General features: G+C 37.8%; 2 protein-coding genes across 2 annotated transcripts; one reads left to right on the top strand and one right to left on the bottom strand.

Moving 5' to 3' along the window:
* Nucleotides 1-621: 621 nt before the first annotated feature.
* On the top strand, nucleotides 622-5075 carry LOC130591433 (uncharacterized). The gene is made up of 7 exons (XM_057394752.1): nucleotides 622-679; nucleotides 1743-1954; nucleotides 2016-2090; nucleotides 2199-2491; nucleotides 2599-2970; nucleotides 3047-4550; nucleotides 4914-5075. The coding sequence occupies exons 1-7, from the start codon at nucleotides 622-624 to the stop codon at nucleotides 5073-5075; spliced, it is 2676 nt and encodes an 891-aa protein (XP_057250735.1).
* An 872-nt stretch (nucleotides 5076-5947) lies between these two features.
* Nucleotides 5948-11895, bottom strand: LOC104893849 (glutamate-1-semialdehyde 2,1-aminomutase, chloroplastic). Its single transcript, XM_010679979.4, has 3 exons — nucleotides 11573-11895; nucleotides 7320-7493; nucleotides 5948-7127 (listed from the first exon to the last, which is right to left on the bottom strand). Exons 1-3 carry the CDS (start codon nucleotides 11750-11752, stop codon nucleotides 6060-6062), a joined length of 1422 nt encoding a protein of 473 aa, XP_010678281.1. The 5' UTR covers nucleotides 11753-11895; the 3' UTR covers nucleotides 5948-6059.
* Between the last annotated feature and the right edge of the window lie 1061 nt (nucleotides 11896-12956).

The raw sequence follows: 12956 nt of genomic DNA, 5'->3' as shown, positions 1-12956 counted from the left end.
AAGCATAATGAAGTTGTCTTTTTGTGTAATAAAAACAAAAATAATGACAAAAAGGTACTCCCTCCGCTTTTTTTTATTTGCTACATTTGTGTTTACACAAGAATTTAGGAGATGTCATTTTCATTCTTTTTTAGTGTACTTTTTGACCCTTTTAACATTAAATAGTGTGGGAAAAGGGGAAAAAGTGGTACTTTTTGGTGGAAAAAGAGGAGAAACAAATATAATACTATTACTTTTTGGTGGGCCAAGCCTCCTAATAAGGAAAGAGTTAAGTGTCTAGGAGGGTACTGAACTTTGATGAAAGTATCAGTTAAGGTACTGAACTTTCAAATGTACCAGTTAAGGTACTCAAATTGGACGGCCGTTACTTTATGGTGAATTTCTGTCAAATGCGCCGTTTGGTACATTTTCCTAGGCGCGTGTGCAACACGAAACGCCACCTAATGATTACTTTTAATGAGGCGGTTTATTTCGCAGGTATTTATCTCAACTCTCTGTATTCTTTGTCTTTATTTACTTTCCTTCTTTCACTGTTTATATTTACTTTCCTTCTTTTCATTGTCCTTATTTAAATCACTGCAACTCTTTGTCCTCTTCATTTACGCCATTTATAATCATAGTATGTGGCCAGCACCAAAACCACCAAAATTCCCAAGAATTACTGAGACTTCTGAAGAAGGTATATTCTTCTTCATTTACTCCTGTTTTTTTTACAGAACTTCATTTACTCCATTTTTTTTTTGTACAGAACTTCATTTATTTTGTTTTGTTTTCCTTTTTAGTACTTTTTGGTTACCTTTTTGGTTGTTGTGTGTAACTGGAGTAAAAAGTAATTTTATTTTTTCCTTTCTTGTTTAAAAAGGCGATTTTTGGAACTAGTTTAAGTTGTTTTTTGTTGGATTTGTTTGTTGCATGTTGATGACGCTTAGGGTTTGATGGTTAGTAAAATAATTTTTTTTTGTAATTGGGATTTGGGTTTTGCAGATTGTGTGGGTGTTAATTGTTTATGAAGTTTAGTTGTTAACCTTAAATTATAATTTATACAGATTAGGGTTAAGTGAAATTTAATTAATTTTTTATGTTTCTGTTAATGACTAGGTATGGAAGCTTTATGCCATGCACACCCTTTGTGTTCGCATCAAGATATCCTAGTGACCCACATTTTCTCTAGGGTAAGGTGGGAGGATCAGTACAAGCTTGAGCTAACTTGTAAGAAATGGAGGCTTTGGTGGAGACTCAAAACTTAAGGTAGTAGTCATTATTTCTGGCTTAATGATCGTAGGCACGTTGAGAAGTGGATAATAAATGATATTATCTACAACAATGGGAGGGACCTCCACGCTTGGATCAACAAGGACATGACTCAATACTTTGATGGGTTCCCATGGTTGTTCAAAGAGGATTGAAGATGAAGGAAGTTGGTGTGTTTTTTTGGGTTGGGTTTTGATTTTTTTGCCTCTGTCATAGCTGTAGGAGGGGTAGAATGTGACAGTCACTGGCTTTATTTAGGGTGATTGTCACTGCTATGACAGATTTGTTTTGTCGTTTATATGAATGCAAGCTCCAAAAAACTTTAGTATGTTGTTATGTAATTGGTTGGAGCTTGCCAATTTTTGTAGTAATGAATGCTATGTACTCTTTACTATATAACTATATATGAATGGTTTTTATGGATCCTACAATATCATTGGTGTTCTTCCATTCCTTGCACTTACTTTAGTATATAAATTTTTGTATGACAGATTTTATGGAAATAAAACCTTGCATAAGTGTGCACCATGGTGGAGAGTGGTTTGTACATGGTGACATTAGATACGAAGGTGGTCAAGTAAGTGTGTTTGAAAACTTACCTGATAATGTTGATGCTTCATATGTAAAACAAATCATAGACAACTTGGGTTACAATAACATCATTAAGCTGCATTTTGTTGATCCTAGGAAAGACTTTGTACTGGTATTAGGTTCTTGGGCTATGCTAAGCAAATATTTGATCCATTTTTACCACTGCTTTACAGTACAAGCTTGTACATGTGTACACAGAACATGCAATAGTTAGGCCATTTGGGGTGGTAATGGATGGAGTGGAGTTGGTCAATTCATTGTGGTGAAGGGTCCTTAGGTGGTGAAGGGTTCTTAGTGCAATTGTTGTGTGATGGAGATGAGGCATTGGTCCCTCCTGAAAATACTGGCCATACTAGACCCAACCCCATGTAGATATAGACTATGATACAGAAGGCACAGATGAGGATGATGATGAATTAGTTAGTGCCAGGACCAAAGTCAGTGATGAAAAGAAAAAACAACAGTCTTATGATGAAGAAATAGAGATGTTAAAAAGAGTATCTGCAACTAAGGGATTAGGGGAAAATCTATTTGATGGTGACTTTCAAGGTGATACTGATCTTGACAGTCATAGTGAAGATGAAGATGAGGAGTATGGGTTCTTAGAAGCTGCACCTTCAAAAAAAAAACACCCAGTTGCAGCAAAGGGGTAGATGGAGGGGATGTTGGAGTTGAGTGTAAGTTTTTTGTAGGACAACAGTTTGATAATGCAAGGACTTTCAGAAAAGCATTAATTGACTACTCAATTGAGATTAGGAGAGAACTACCATTCACTAGGAATGACCCCAACAGGGTAGGTGCTAGATGCATGAACAAGGAAAAAGGATGTCCTTGGAGAATTTGGGCTTCATTGGAGAAGTTTAAGAGAAACTTTATGGTGAAAACCTTGGTGCCCAAGCACACTTGTGGAAGAGCCCCTAAAAACAGAAACATGACAGCTTCTTGGATTGCTAAAAATTACAAGAGCAAGTTCAAAATAAATCCTTATCTGAGGCTACAAGATATAATAGAGACAGTCTGGCTAGAGTGGGGGATTAGGGTGAGCAGAAATGTAGCATACAGAGCTAGGAGGAGGGGGCAAAGTTTGATTGTAGGGGAGTATATGGAGCAATATACCTTGCTGCCAAGGTATGCTACAGAGATAAAAAAAAAGCAACCCAGCTAATACAGTGATAATTAAGATGGACGGAAATATTTTTGAAAGAATGTACATTTGTTTTGAGGCACTGAAAAAGGGGTTCTTAGCTGGATGTAGGCCTTTCATATCTCTTGATGGTTGTTTCTTAAAAGGACCCTATGGTGGACAACTTTTAGTTGCTGTTGGGAGGGATGGGAACAACCAAATGTTCCCAATTGCATGGGCAGTAGTAGAGGTTGAATCAACTTCTAGTTGGACATGGTTTTTGACATTTTTAGGGGAGGATTTATTATCAAATGAAGGTGCTGGTTACACTTTCATGTCTGATCAGCAAAAAGGTTTATTGAAGGCTGTATCAGATGTGTTTCCCCAAGATGAGAGTAGGGTATGTGCAAGGCATGTGTATTGTAACTTCAGAGGGGTGTTTGGTGGTGGGTTAGAGTATAGGAAGCAGTTCTGGATCATGGCTAAGAGCACCACAAAAAATGAATTTTTGCTTAACTTAGAGAAGATGAGGATAATATCTAATGCAGCTGTTGATGATCTCTTAAATAGGAACTACAAGAAATGGTGTAGAGCCTTCTACACTCCTCTGTCTTGTTGTGATAGTGTGGATAACAACATGAGTGAGGTTTTCAATGCCTACATATTGAACTCAAGGCATAAACCTATAATTACTATGTTGGAAGACATCAGGGAGGGGATAATGGAGAGGCTACACAAGAAGAGGGGTGAAATAGGGAAGAAAGAGATGTTGTTGTGTCCAAGAATACAACAGCAAGTTGAGAAGCACAAGATTGGTGCTAGGGGATGGAATGCATTCTGGGATGGGGGGTTCTCTTATGGGGTGAGGGAAGGGGCAACACAAACAAAATATGTTGTCAATTTGGAAGCTAGAACTTGCAGCTGTAATGCATGGCAAATAAGTGGGATTCCATGCAAACATGCAGTGGTTGCAATTTGGAACAAAGTTGATCAACCAGAACATTATGTTAACCCATTCTTCACCAAATCAGTGTATTTGAAGGCATATGACTACTTGTTGGAGCCTATAAATGGAGCAGAAGAGTGGCATAGTTCAGAAACTTTGGTAAATGCACCAAAACTCAAGAAAGTGCACAATAGGCGCCAAATGAAGAGAAGGAAGACAGCTGGAGAAGTTACAAGTTCAGGAAAATTGATAAAAACAGGCTCAGTATTGACATGCAGCCTATGTGGTGTTCAAGGGCATAACAAGAGAGGTTGCAAGAATATACCTACAGAGTCTGTGCGCATGGGTGCAAGTGAGTCAATTAGTAGCCGTGCACAGAATGTACCTACTGTACCCATGCACCATAGAGGTGTAGATGTATACACCTACCCAAGTGGCTACCAAAGAGTTGCTACTCTCCAACCACAGCAGCCACCTACTCAACCCCTCAATCACACAATCCCACAAAGAAGAGTAGCATGTTATTCAGATTATGAGGGTGAGCAGACCATATATTCATTCAGCCAAGAATACTCATTTAACCAGTCACAACCAGAGGGTTCACAAGCTTCACAAACAATAACTAGCCAAGCCTTACAGGTATGTGATTTGATTGAATTAGCTAACATTTTCTTAACTTATAATCTGCACATGTATTCTGAATTAGTTTGTTTATATATATTCGGGACCTAGCAATGGCTAAAAGGATGCAAAGGAGAAAATAGTTGAAAGGTAACTTATATTTAATTAATAATATGCTACTACATGGCTTGATATAGTAATTAGAGTCCTAAATAAACCCCTTACATATTATATATTGTACCATAAACAAACAAGAACAACAAGGAGTACACAAATCCAAGCCCTAACACACATAAATCCACCCTTTTTCATTTTAAGCATGATATATTTTGATTCAATCTTCCTTGCCTTCTCATTTGCTCTCTTCAAATTGTGCCTCAGCAACTTGCACCCCCTTGTATCAGTCTCAGCATCGTAGTTAGGGCATGCTACAAACCTTCTACCAGGGTTGTCCCTTGTCCAGGCTCTGATTTTGGTTACAACAAACCCACAATGACATCTTTTTGGAATTGGGGGCATGGAACCACCATAGCTATTTCTTGATATTATGCTGCCTAGGTGAACAAAATACTATGACTTAAAATTCAGATTGGTAAAAAAGGGCAAAAAATTAACATTAGGTTTAATTTTCCTTAATGCAGTTGCTTTGTACCTGATTAATGGAAGGTGATGAAGTTGATTTTTTTTTGCTGCTGATGGAAGAACACCAATATCAGATTTTTTTCGTGTTGTGGAAGTTCTTATTTTTTGCTGCTCCTGATTTCTTGAGAGAGATGATTTTTTGAATGTTAATATATCTGTTAATATGGTTCAGTTTTAAATATATATGTTCATTTGTTACGTTGAAGAATTTTGCTGGCTTTTTTGAATTAAAGGGTACTGAATTAACTGCCATTTTGTATTTTATTGCCACATCACCATGTATTTATTGCCATGCCACATTTTACTTTTAATTTAGGGGCTCTTAACGGCAAAAAGCAAAGTTTAGTACCTTAGACTAACGACCGTCCAATTTGAGTACCTTAACTGGTACATTTGAAAGTTCAGTACCTTAACTGATACTTTCATCAAAGTTCAATACCCTCCTAGACACTTAACTCAATAAGGAAATGTAGCAAATAAAAAAAAGCAACCCTTTTTGGAAAATGTAGCAAATAAAAAAAAGCAGAGGGAGTAATTATTATGTGAGTACCACATATTAAAAATAGAAATATTTGACAAATGTAGCAACTAAAAAGAGATGTGTAAATGGTAAAAATGGTAAAATATAACACTTTAAAAAGACGAAGGGGAGTAATTGATAGCTGTCAGACCATAATAAATTTTGAAAATTGAACTCATAAGTCATGCCCACAATAAGAGAAAATTTTGGAAAGATACACTAAAAACAAACTTACAGGAAGAAGATGACCAACTGTAACTAAAAATACAACCTCATTTATTAGAGACAATATCAATCAAGATACAGGTTATAAACTACACATAGCTACAAAACTGGACAAGATGAGGTAAAGATCTGACGATGACCTATATTTCTCGCAAAACCTTCTCAGCTGCTGCTATCGTTCGTTGAATATCTTCAGAAGTATGTGCCAAGCTAGTAAATCCAGCTTCAAACTGTGAAGGGGCAAAGTAAACACCTTCCTCTAACATTCCCTGATAGAACCGGGCAAATTTTGCAGTGTCACTCTTCTTTGCATCCTCAAAGTTATATACAGGGCCATCGGTGAAGAAAAATCCGAACATACCCCTGATATAACCACCACATATTGCATGGCCAGCCTTCTTCCCTGCATCTATGATACCTTGAGTAAGTTCACTTGTAATCTTGTCCAAGTACTCGTAACTTCCTGGCTGCATCAATCGTTTGAGTGTATGAATCCCGGCTGTCATTGCCAATGGGTTTCCACTCAGGGTACCTGCCTGATACATTGGTCCTGCAGGTGCAACCATCTCCATTATATCCCTTCTCCCTCCATATGCACCAACAGGAAGGCCACCACCAATGACTTTTCCCATTGTTGTAAGATCAGGAGTAATCTTGAAATACTCTTGTGCTCCGCCATAAGCTAAACGAAATCCAGTCATAACCTCGTCGAAGATCAAGAGGGTGTCATTTTCTTTTGTGATTTCAAGGAGGGCTTCAAGGAAGCCAGGATTTGGAGGAATAAAACCAGAATTCCCAACAACAGGTTCAAGAATAATGGCAGCAATTTCTCCTTTGTTAGCCTCAAAAAGACTTTTCACAGTTTCAATGTCATTGTATGGAGAAGTTAGGGTGTCTGAGGTGGCAGACTTCGGAACACCTGGAGAGTCTGGAAGCCCTAGAGTAGCAACCCCACTTCCTGCCTTCACAAGAAATGGGTCAGCATGGCCATGGTAGCAACCCTCAAACTTAATAATTTTCTGCCTTCCAGTGAATGCACGTGCTAGACGAAGAACACCCATACATGCTTCAGTGCCTGAATTCACAAATCTGACCATTTCAATGCTTGGAACAGCTGATATAACCATCTCGGCTAGAGTGTTTTCAAGAAGACAAGGAGCACCAAAACTTGTCCCTTTCTTCATTGTTTCAGCCAAGGCTGCAAGTACCTGTTGGTAATGAATGAGACGTCACTGATGATGAGGTACAACCATACTTATCTGGTTACATTAACCTATATATTAGAATTTAATAAAGTCCGGACTGAAAATTGGTGCTGTGTACCAAATAACACTGAATCTAAATGGTCAATTTTCAGAAAATGATAAATGGAAGTTCAAAGTACAGAGAGAGAATGCAACCTCATCGTCAGCATGACCAATAATAGCTGGTCCCCATGAGCCAACATAGTCAATATACTCATTCCCATCTATATCATACATGTGCGAACCCTTGACTGAGTCTATCACTATTGGTTGTCCACCAACCGACTTGAAGGCACGTACAGGAGAATTTACGCCTCCAGGCATCAATTCCTGCAAACTCAAATGAAACCATCATTAGGTCCAGATGGAAAAGTTAGCATTCAGCTGCTGCAGATACTGAAATTTTGTCTGGCTCAAAGCCAAAACAGTAGAAAAAAACTTCGCATTCAGGTGTTACGGGAATGATAAACTTTGTCTAAGCTAAAACCATAAACATTAACATACAGATAAACAAGATAGGCTCCAATTTCGAGACCTCATGACGTATAATATTGAGTGACAAACTTTTCACATCTCAAATAGATACGGAAAGAAGTAGCATGTGAGAAACTTTTTATTTTATTTTTTTGCAGAAAGGGGCTGAGGTGTTGTAAGTTTAGATAACAAAACCAAAATCATTGTTTTGCAAGCATATTAACTTGAAAACCCTCCAAGATCCAATTTACAAGCTGCTTGGTAGGCAACAATAGAAGGTGATAATGGCAATAGATTTATATATGATTCTGTACAGAGAGCCTCATGTTAATGTCCTTATTGTGGAGCTTCCCAAAAAGTCTTTCTTCATAAACTTTCTTACCATTCAATACTTCTTCTAAAGAGGTGATGGATAATAATTGACATCTATAAAGAAAAAGAGTATTTGGGGCTCAACAGCCATTGTAATGGACACTAGCATGAATTTTTTCTTACAAAATAAGTACAAGTTTATTAGCATTACAAACACTTATTACCAACTATCAAACAGACCATTAAGGGTACATTCAGAAGCACAGTACACCTAGACAACGAGATTTTAGCCATACGATCAAATGCTCAATTATGTACCAATCAAACTACTTCCTCTGTTTCATATTACTCGCTACACTTTTCAATTAACGGACTTCTAAGCAATTTTTGGAGAAGAAAGAGGTGGAGAGTAAAAAGAAAAGGGACCCATGTGAGAGAAAGACAGAGAGAGTTTATTGTCCAAAAAGGAAGTGTAGCAAGTAATGTAAAACTTCCCACAATGGAAAGTGTAGCGAGTATTATGAAACGGAGAAAGTACATAATGGTATATGGCTATATCAGTTACTTCAATGGACAAGGAATTAGGTACTTAATAAGGAAGCTACCCGTCTACATATCCCATCATTCTATCATATCCTTTCAAAACTAGTACAGAAATATTCAGATGATAGCCTACAGCATTACTAACTCCAGCTAGTTGTCCACCAGATCCATCAAGCTACTAGATATCTAGTTGTTAACATTGGTTTAGATTACACGAGACACCATATGGTAGCTTGGTGTCATATGATATCACTATGCCAAAGCCCCTAATGAGGCTCACACCGCAGGCTAGGTAGGGAAAGTGAAAGGTCTGGAGCCTTAAGCCCTTACCCTGGTGACTGCAAAGAGGTTGATTTTGGTTAAACCCATGACAAATATTGCACTTTCTCTGAACATAATGCTATGAATCAATATTAGCAGGATTTGAAACAAACTTCAGTAAAAGGTGTATGTCTCTACAAACCCCTCATGGAAAAAGAACTGGAAGCTTAATTAAGAAAAAAAAAAATTGAAACCATCTATCTAGAAATCTCAGCAGCCATCTTAGAACCATGACAAAGACCCAAACTAGTTGGCAACTACAAGAATACTGATTACACAACATACAATCAGAATTCAGCCACTCATGTCAGAGAGGTAAGATATACATAAACCTGGATCTGTGAGTACCCAAGTGTAGGGTAAAAGGTTTTATTACAGAAGGTTTCTTATCCAATCTTAAACTCCCTCCTAAAGCCTTACCATTTTTTTTACATAGGAGAATTCGGAAGGAAATGGAGAGAGAGGAAAGGGAGGGATTCATTTCCCCTTGTTTGGATAACGAGAGCGAAAGGAAGAGCACTAGAAGGATTCATTTTCCTTCTATTCTACACTTTTCATTTTTTTTTTACTTTCTCTCCTTCCTCACTTCCTCACTTCCTCTTCTCATTCTTCTTCCACACCATCACTCGCGCCACACCACCAACGCCACCCCGTCACCAAACCTTGGTGTCCCAAAATTTCCAAAACCTCCATCGTCCCACTATTTCCTCAACCTCCGTCACTCCAAAACCTTCATCAAATAGGTTCTCCTCCGCGATTCTTGCATGTTAGCACAACCAAATCCCTTGTTTCTCTCAATTCAAACCACGTCTACACTTCTCGCTATATATCCTACCAAGAAATCCCAATTGAATACAAAATTCACCAAACGAAATTTAGTAAAAAAAAAAGAGGGAGGTGTTTGCCATGGATGCATTGGAGGCGTCCATGGAAGGCGTGGAGGCGTCCATGGAAGGCTCTCCACCACATGAAGAGGCGCCTTCCATGGACGCCTCACCGGGGGTGGGGCATCCATGGCAGACGCCTCTTATGATGGTGTTTATGGACGCCCCACCACCGATGGGGTCGTCCATGGAAGACGCCTGTTCTTGTGGTGGAGCGCCTTCCATGGACATGTTTGCCGGTGGTGGGGCGTCCATGGCAGACGCCTTTGCCGGTGGCTGGGCGTCATGGCAGATGCCTTCGCCGGTGGTGGGGCATCCATGGCAGATGCCTCCCTCTTTTTTTTTTTACAAAAAATCGAGAATTTAAGTGTCCATTTCTCGCATATTGCTGTTGTTGTTGGTGGCGCCAGAGGCTGTAGTGGTGGTGACACCAGCGGCTGTAACGGTGATGGTAGGGAAAGGGGAAGGAAGAAAAAGAGGAAATGGTAGTAAACATATGATTTGGGTCTTAAAATCTTCATACTTTTACAATGAATCTAAGGTTGTGTTTGGGAATGATGAATTCATTTCAACTGCTTGATTTAAAATGCAGGAATTCAAATTCTTGAATCCAAATCCAAATACTCTTGTTTGGGAAAAACTAATAAATTCAGATCAGTAGGTGGAGGAGAGAGAAAGAGTGATAGTGTGGGGGCTTTTTAAAGGGGGAGGAGGAGAGAAAGAGTGATAGATGTTTTGAGAAGTAAGCTAAGTAATTTCAAATGACAAGAAAAATCAAATCATTTCAATTTCCTCATTCAATGGGCTTTCCTCAATAAATCTTGAATTTGTGATAAAATTCTGAATTTCAAATTCATACTCATCCAAACAATGGAATTGATCAATTCCAGAATTTGAAATGCAATTCACCTATCCAAACATACCATCATGGAATTTGCTTTGTTATCATTACTTTTCACTATTTTTTTAAATTGAAGATCTTTCCTCTATGTACTCAATGACAAAATTCACTTTTTAGGATTTTTATAACTCAATTTTTTGCTTTCTAATGAAGCAGCTTTAACGAAAAGCAATGGATTCAAATGGAGCAGCCATGGGTGTCAATGAAGTTGTAAAGAAACTTTTTTTAGAAGAGAGAATCAGTCATGTCTAAAGAGTAAAGAGCTACAACGGTGGTGGCTCCTGTCTAATGAAGTTGAGGTGGGAGGAATGGAGTGAAGAAAGGGAAAGCAAAGAAGGGAATGGCGGAAAGAAATGGTGTATAAATGTATAAAATACAGGGTGTTACTAGAAAAAAAAATAGGGCCTCATTTAGCAAAACTATTTTCCTTTCCCTCTCAATAAACCACAATTATCAAAATCCTACAATGTTGAAAGAATTTGGAAGGAAAATGCAAGCTCACTCTTCCGCTGTCTTCGTTTTCATCCCCTTCCCTCTCCTCCCTTCATTAATGTTATCCAAACAAAGTGTTAATGCAATCATATAGCTCTCACCACTCCTTTATAATTAAGCTTTGAGTAGAATAATCAAGGTAGAATGAGCAGCATGTACAATGTGGTAACAAATTTGATATACTTCCATGCAAACAGCATTTAATGCACATGAATAAACAAGATTTTAATAGTAAATCACAAATACTAGGAAATTTCACCCCTTATAATTCCCATTTCAATAATTGAACTTGAATTAAACGCATCACAAAATGTCACCAACTTAATCAAAATTTCGTCACAACAAACACCTATAATCAACAAAACAAGTAACCCGAACAACAGATTCCAAAGAAAAACTCCCAAAATGAAGCACAAAAATCCGAATTCAGGGATCTCAACAAAGAACACAAGTAAATTAGAGAAAGAAAAGAAGTGGGTTACCTTAGCTTTAGTGAAAGCTTCTTCAGATTTTTGAAGGGTGAAAGTTTTCTTCTTTTCATCAACAGAAACAGTCATTTTAACAACAAGGGGAGAATTGGAGCGAGAAATGAGCTTAGATTTGGATGATAATGGTTTATGAGAATAGAGCTTTGATGGCCATGTTATACCTACACCTGCCATGGCTGCCTCTTTCTCTTATTTTTCTCTCTCTCACACTTTCTGTGTTTTTGCAATTTTTGTTGTTGCAGCAAAGTCAAGATAAGAGAAAGAGAAAAGAGATCAACCACCACCAAAAAAGTTCACGATGTGATGAAATTTTGATAGAGTTAAGTGAACTTGCAATTTGGGCCCTTTTTTCTTTATTTGTATGAATGGACTTTGGGTAAGTTTTTGTTTTGAGAACAAGGACGAGGAGCCTTGAGGCTTTTTAGCCAATGCCAAAATATGTATTTCTTCCATTTTTCAAATTTCAAGTGTGTGTTTACCAAATTTTGGGTATTTTGCGCACTTTTTTTTGAAATAAATATCTTTATCATCAAAATTTTTATGTAAATACCGATTTTTCTTCCATTTCGTTTGACACTACCACTTAATAGATTTTCGCAAAATCGTTTGTTTTGCTTCGTTAGTGGCATGTGAGATTACCTTTTTACCTTCTATTAATCTTGTCCACCACCACCAGCAACAAAACCTCACGAAACTCACTACTCTTGCGAGGTGGTGGTTTCGTAGTTGGTTAGTATTGTGGGGTGGATCGATTGTTTGGTGGGTGGAGGTGCTGGTGGTTTCGTAGTTGGTTAGGGTGATGGGTGGGATGATTTTTGAGTGGATCGAGGTGGTGATGGTTTTGTATTTGGTTGTGTTGTGGGTGCATCGTTTTCTGGTGGCGGCGGCAACAGTGGCAAGCATGGCTGTTGCATGTGGTAGGGGTGGTGGTGGAAGGAAAATCGTAATTTCACGTGCCACTGATGGTGCAAAAATAACATTTTTTGCAAGATTCCGTTAAAGTGGTAGTGATTTCAAAAAAAATTGGCATTTATATAAAATTTCAGACAACCTATATATTTATTTCAAAAAAGTGTCCAAAATATGGTACTTATTGACAAATTTTCCTAAAATATATAAGTAATTGTGAGGTTTTAATTGATAAAATGGGTCATTAGTGAGTTTTCTAAACTACAAGGATATATGGTGCATTTTTGAAAAATCAGTGGTTTAAGGTGAAAGAAGTCCTTTAGGAAAAAAGTTTATTATAAGATATAAATTAGACTTATGGCATGTGTCATATATACATGAGTTATTTATTTGTAAGAAAACAATATATATTTATGTTGTAGTCTAAAGATCAACGACTCTAAAAAGAACACGTGGGTTTAGCTAGCCC

This window comes from Beta vulgaris, chromosome 5 (assembly GCF_026745355.1).
Source record: "Beta vulgaris subsp. vulgaris cultivar EL10 chromosome 5, EL10.2, whole genome shotgun sequence".
Lineage (NCBI taxonomy): Eukaryota > Viridiplantae > Streptophyta > Magnoliopsida > Caryophyllales > Amaranthaceae > Beta > Beta vulgaris.
The sequence above is the reverse complement of the archived record's forward strand: the minus strand, read 5'-3'. Positions and strand labels throughout refer to the sequence as shown.

Bases quoted from the DNA above. Each gene is read 5' to 3' on its own strand.
- LOC130591433 (XM_057394752.1), top strand. From the start codon at position 622: ATGTGGCCAGCACCAAAACCACCAAAATTCCCAAGAATTACTGAGACT. The intron at 2,492-2,598 runs GTAGATGGAGGG...AATTGAGATTAG, and splicing joins CACCCAGTTGCAGCAAAGGG to GAGAGAACTACCATTCACTA. The intron at 4,551-4,913 runs GTATGTGATTTG...ATTGTGCCTCAG, and splicing joins TAACTAGCCAAGCCTTACAG to CAACTTGCACCCCCTTGTAT.
- LOC104893849 (XM_010679979.4), bottom strand. From the start codon at position 11,752: ATGGCAGGTGTAGGTATAACATGGCCATCAAAGCTCTATTCTCATAAA. The intron at 7,494-11,572 runs GTAACCCACTTC...TTGAGTTTGCAG, and splicing joins AAGCTTTCACTAAAGCTAAG to GAATTGATGCCTGGAGGCGT. The intron at 7,128-7,319 runs GTTGCATTCTCT...CATTACCAACAG, and splicing joins TTGGTCATGCTGACGATGAG to GTACTTGCAGCCTTGGCTGA.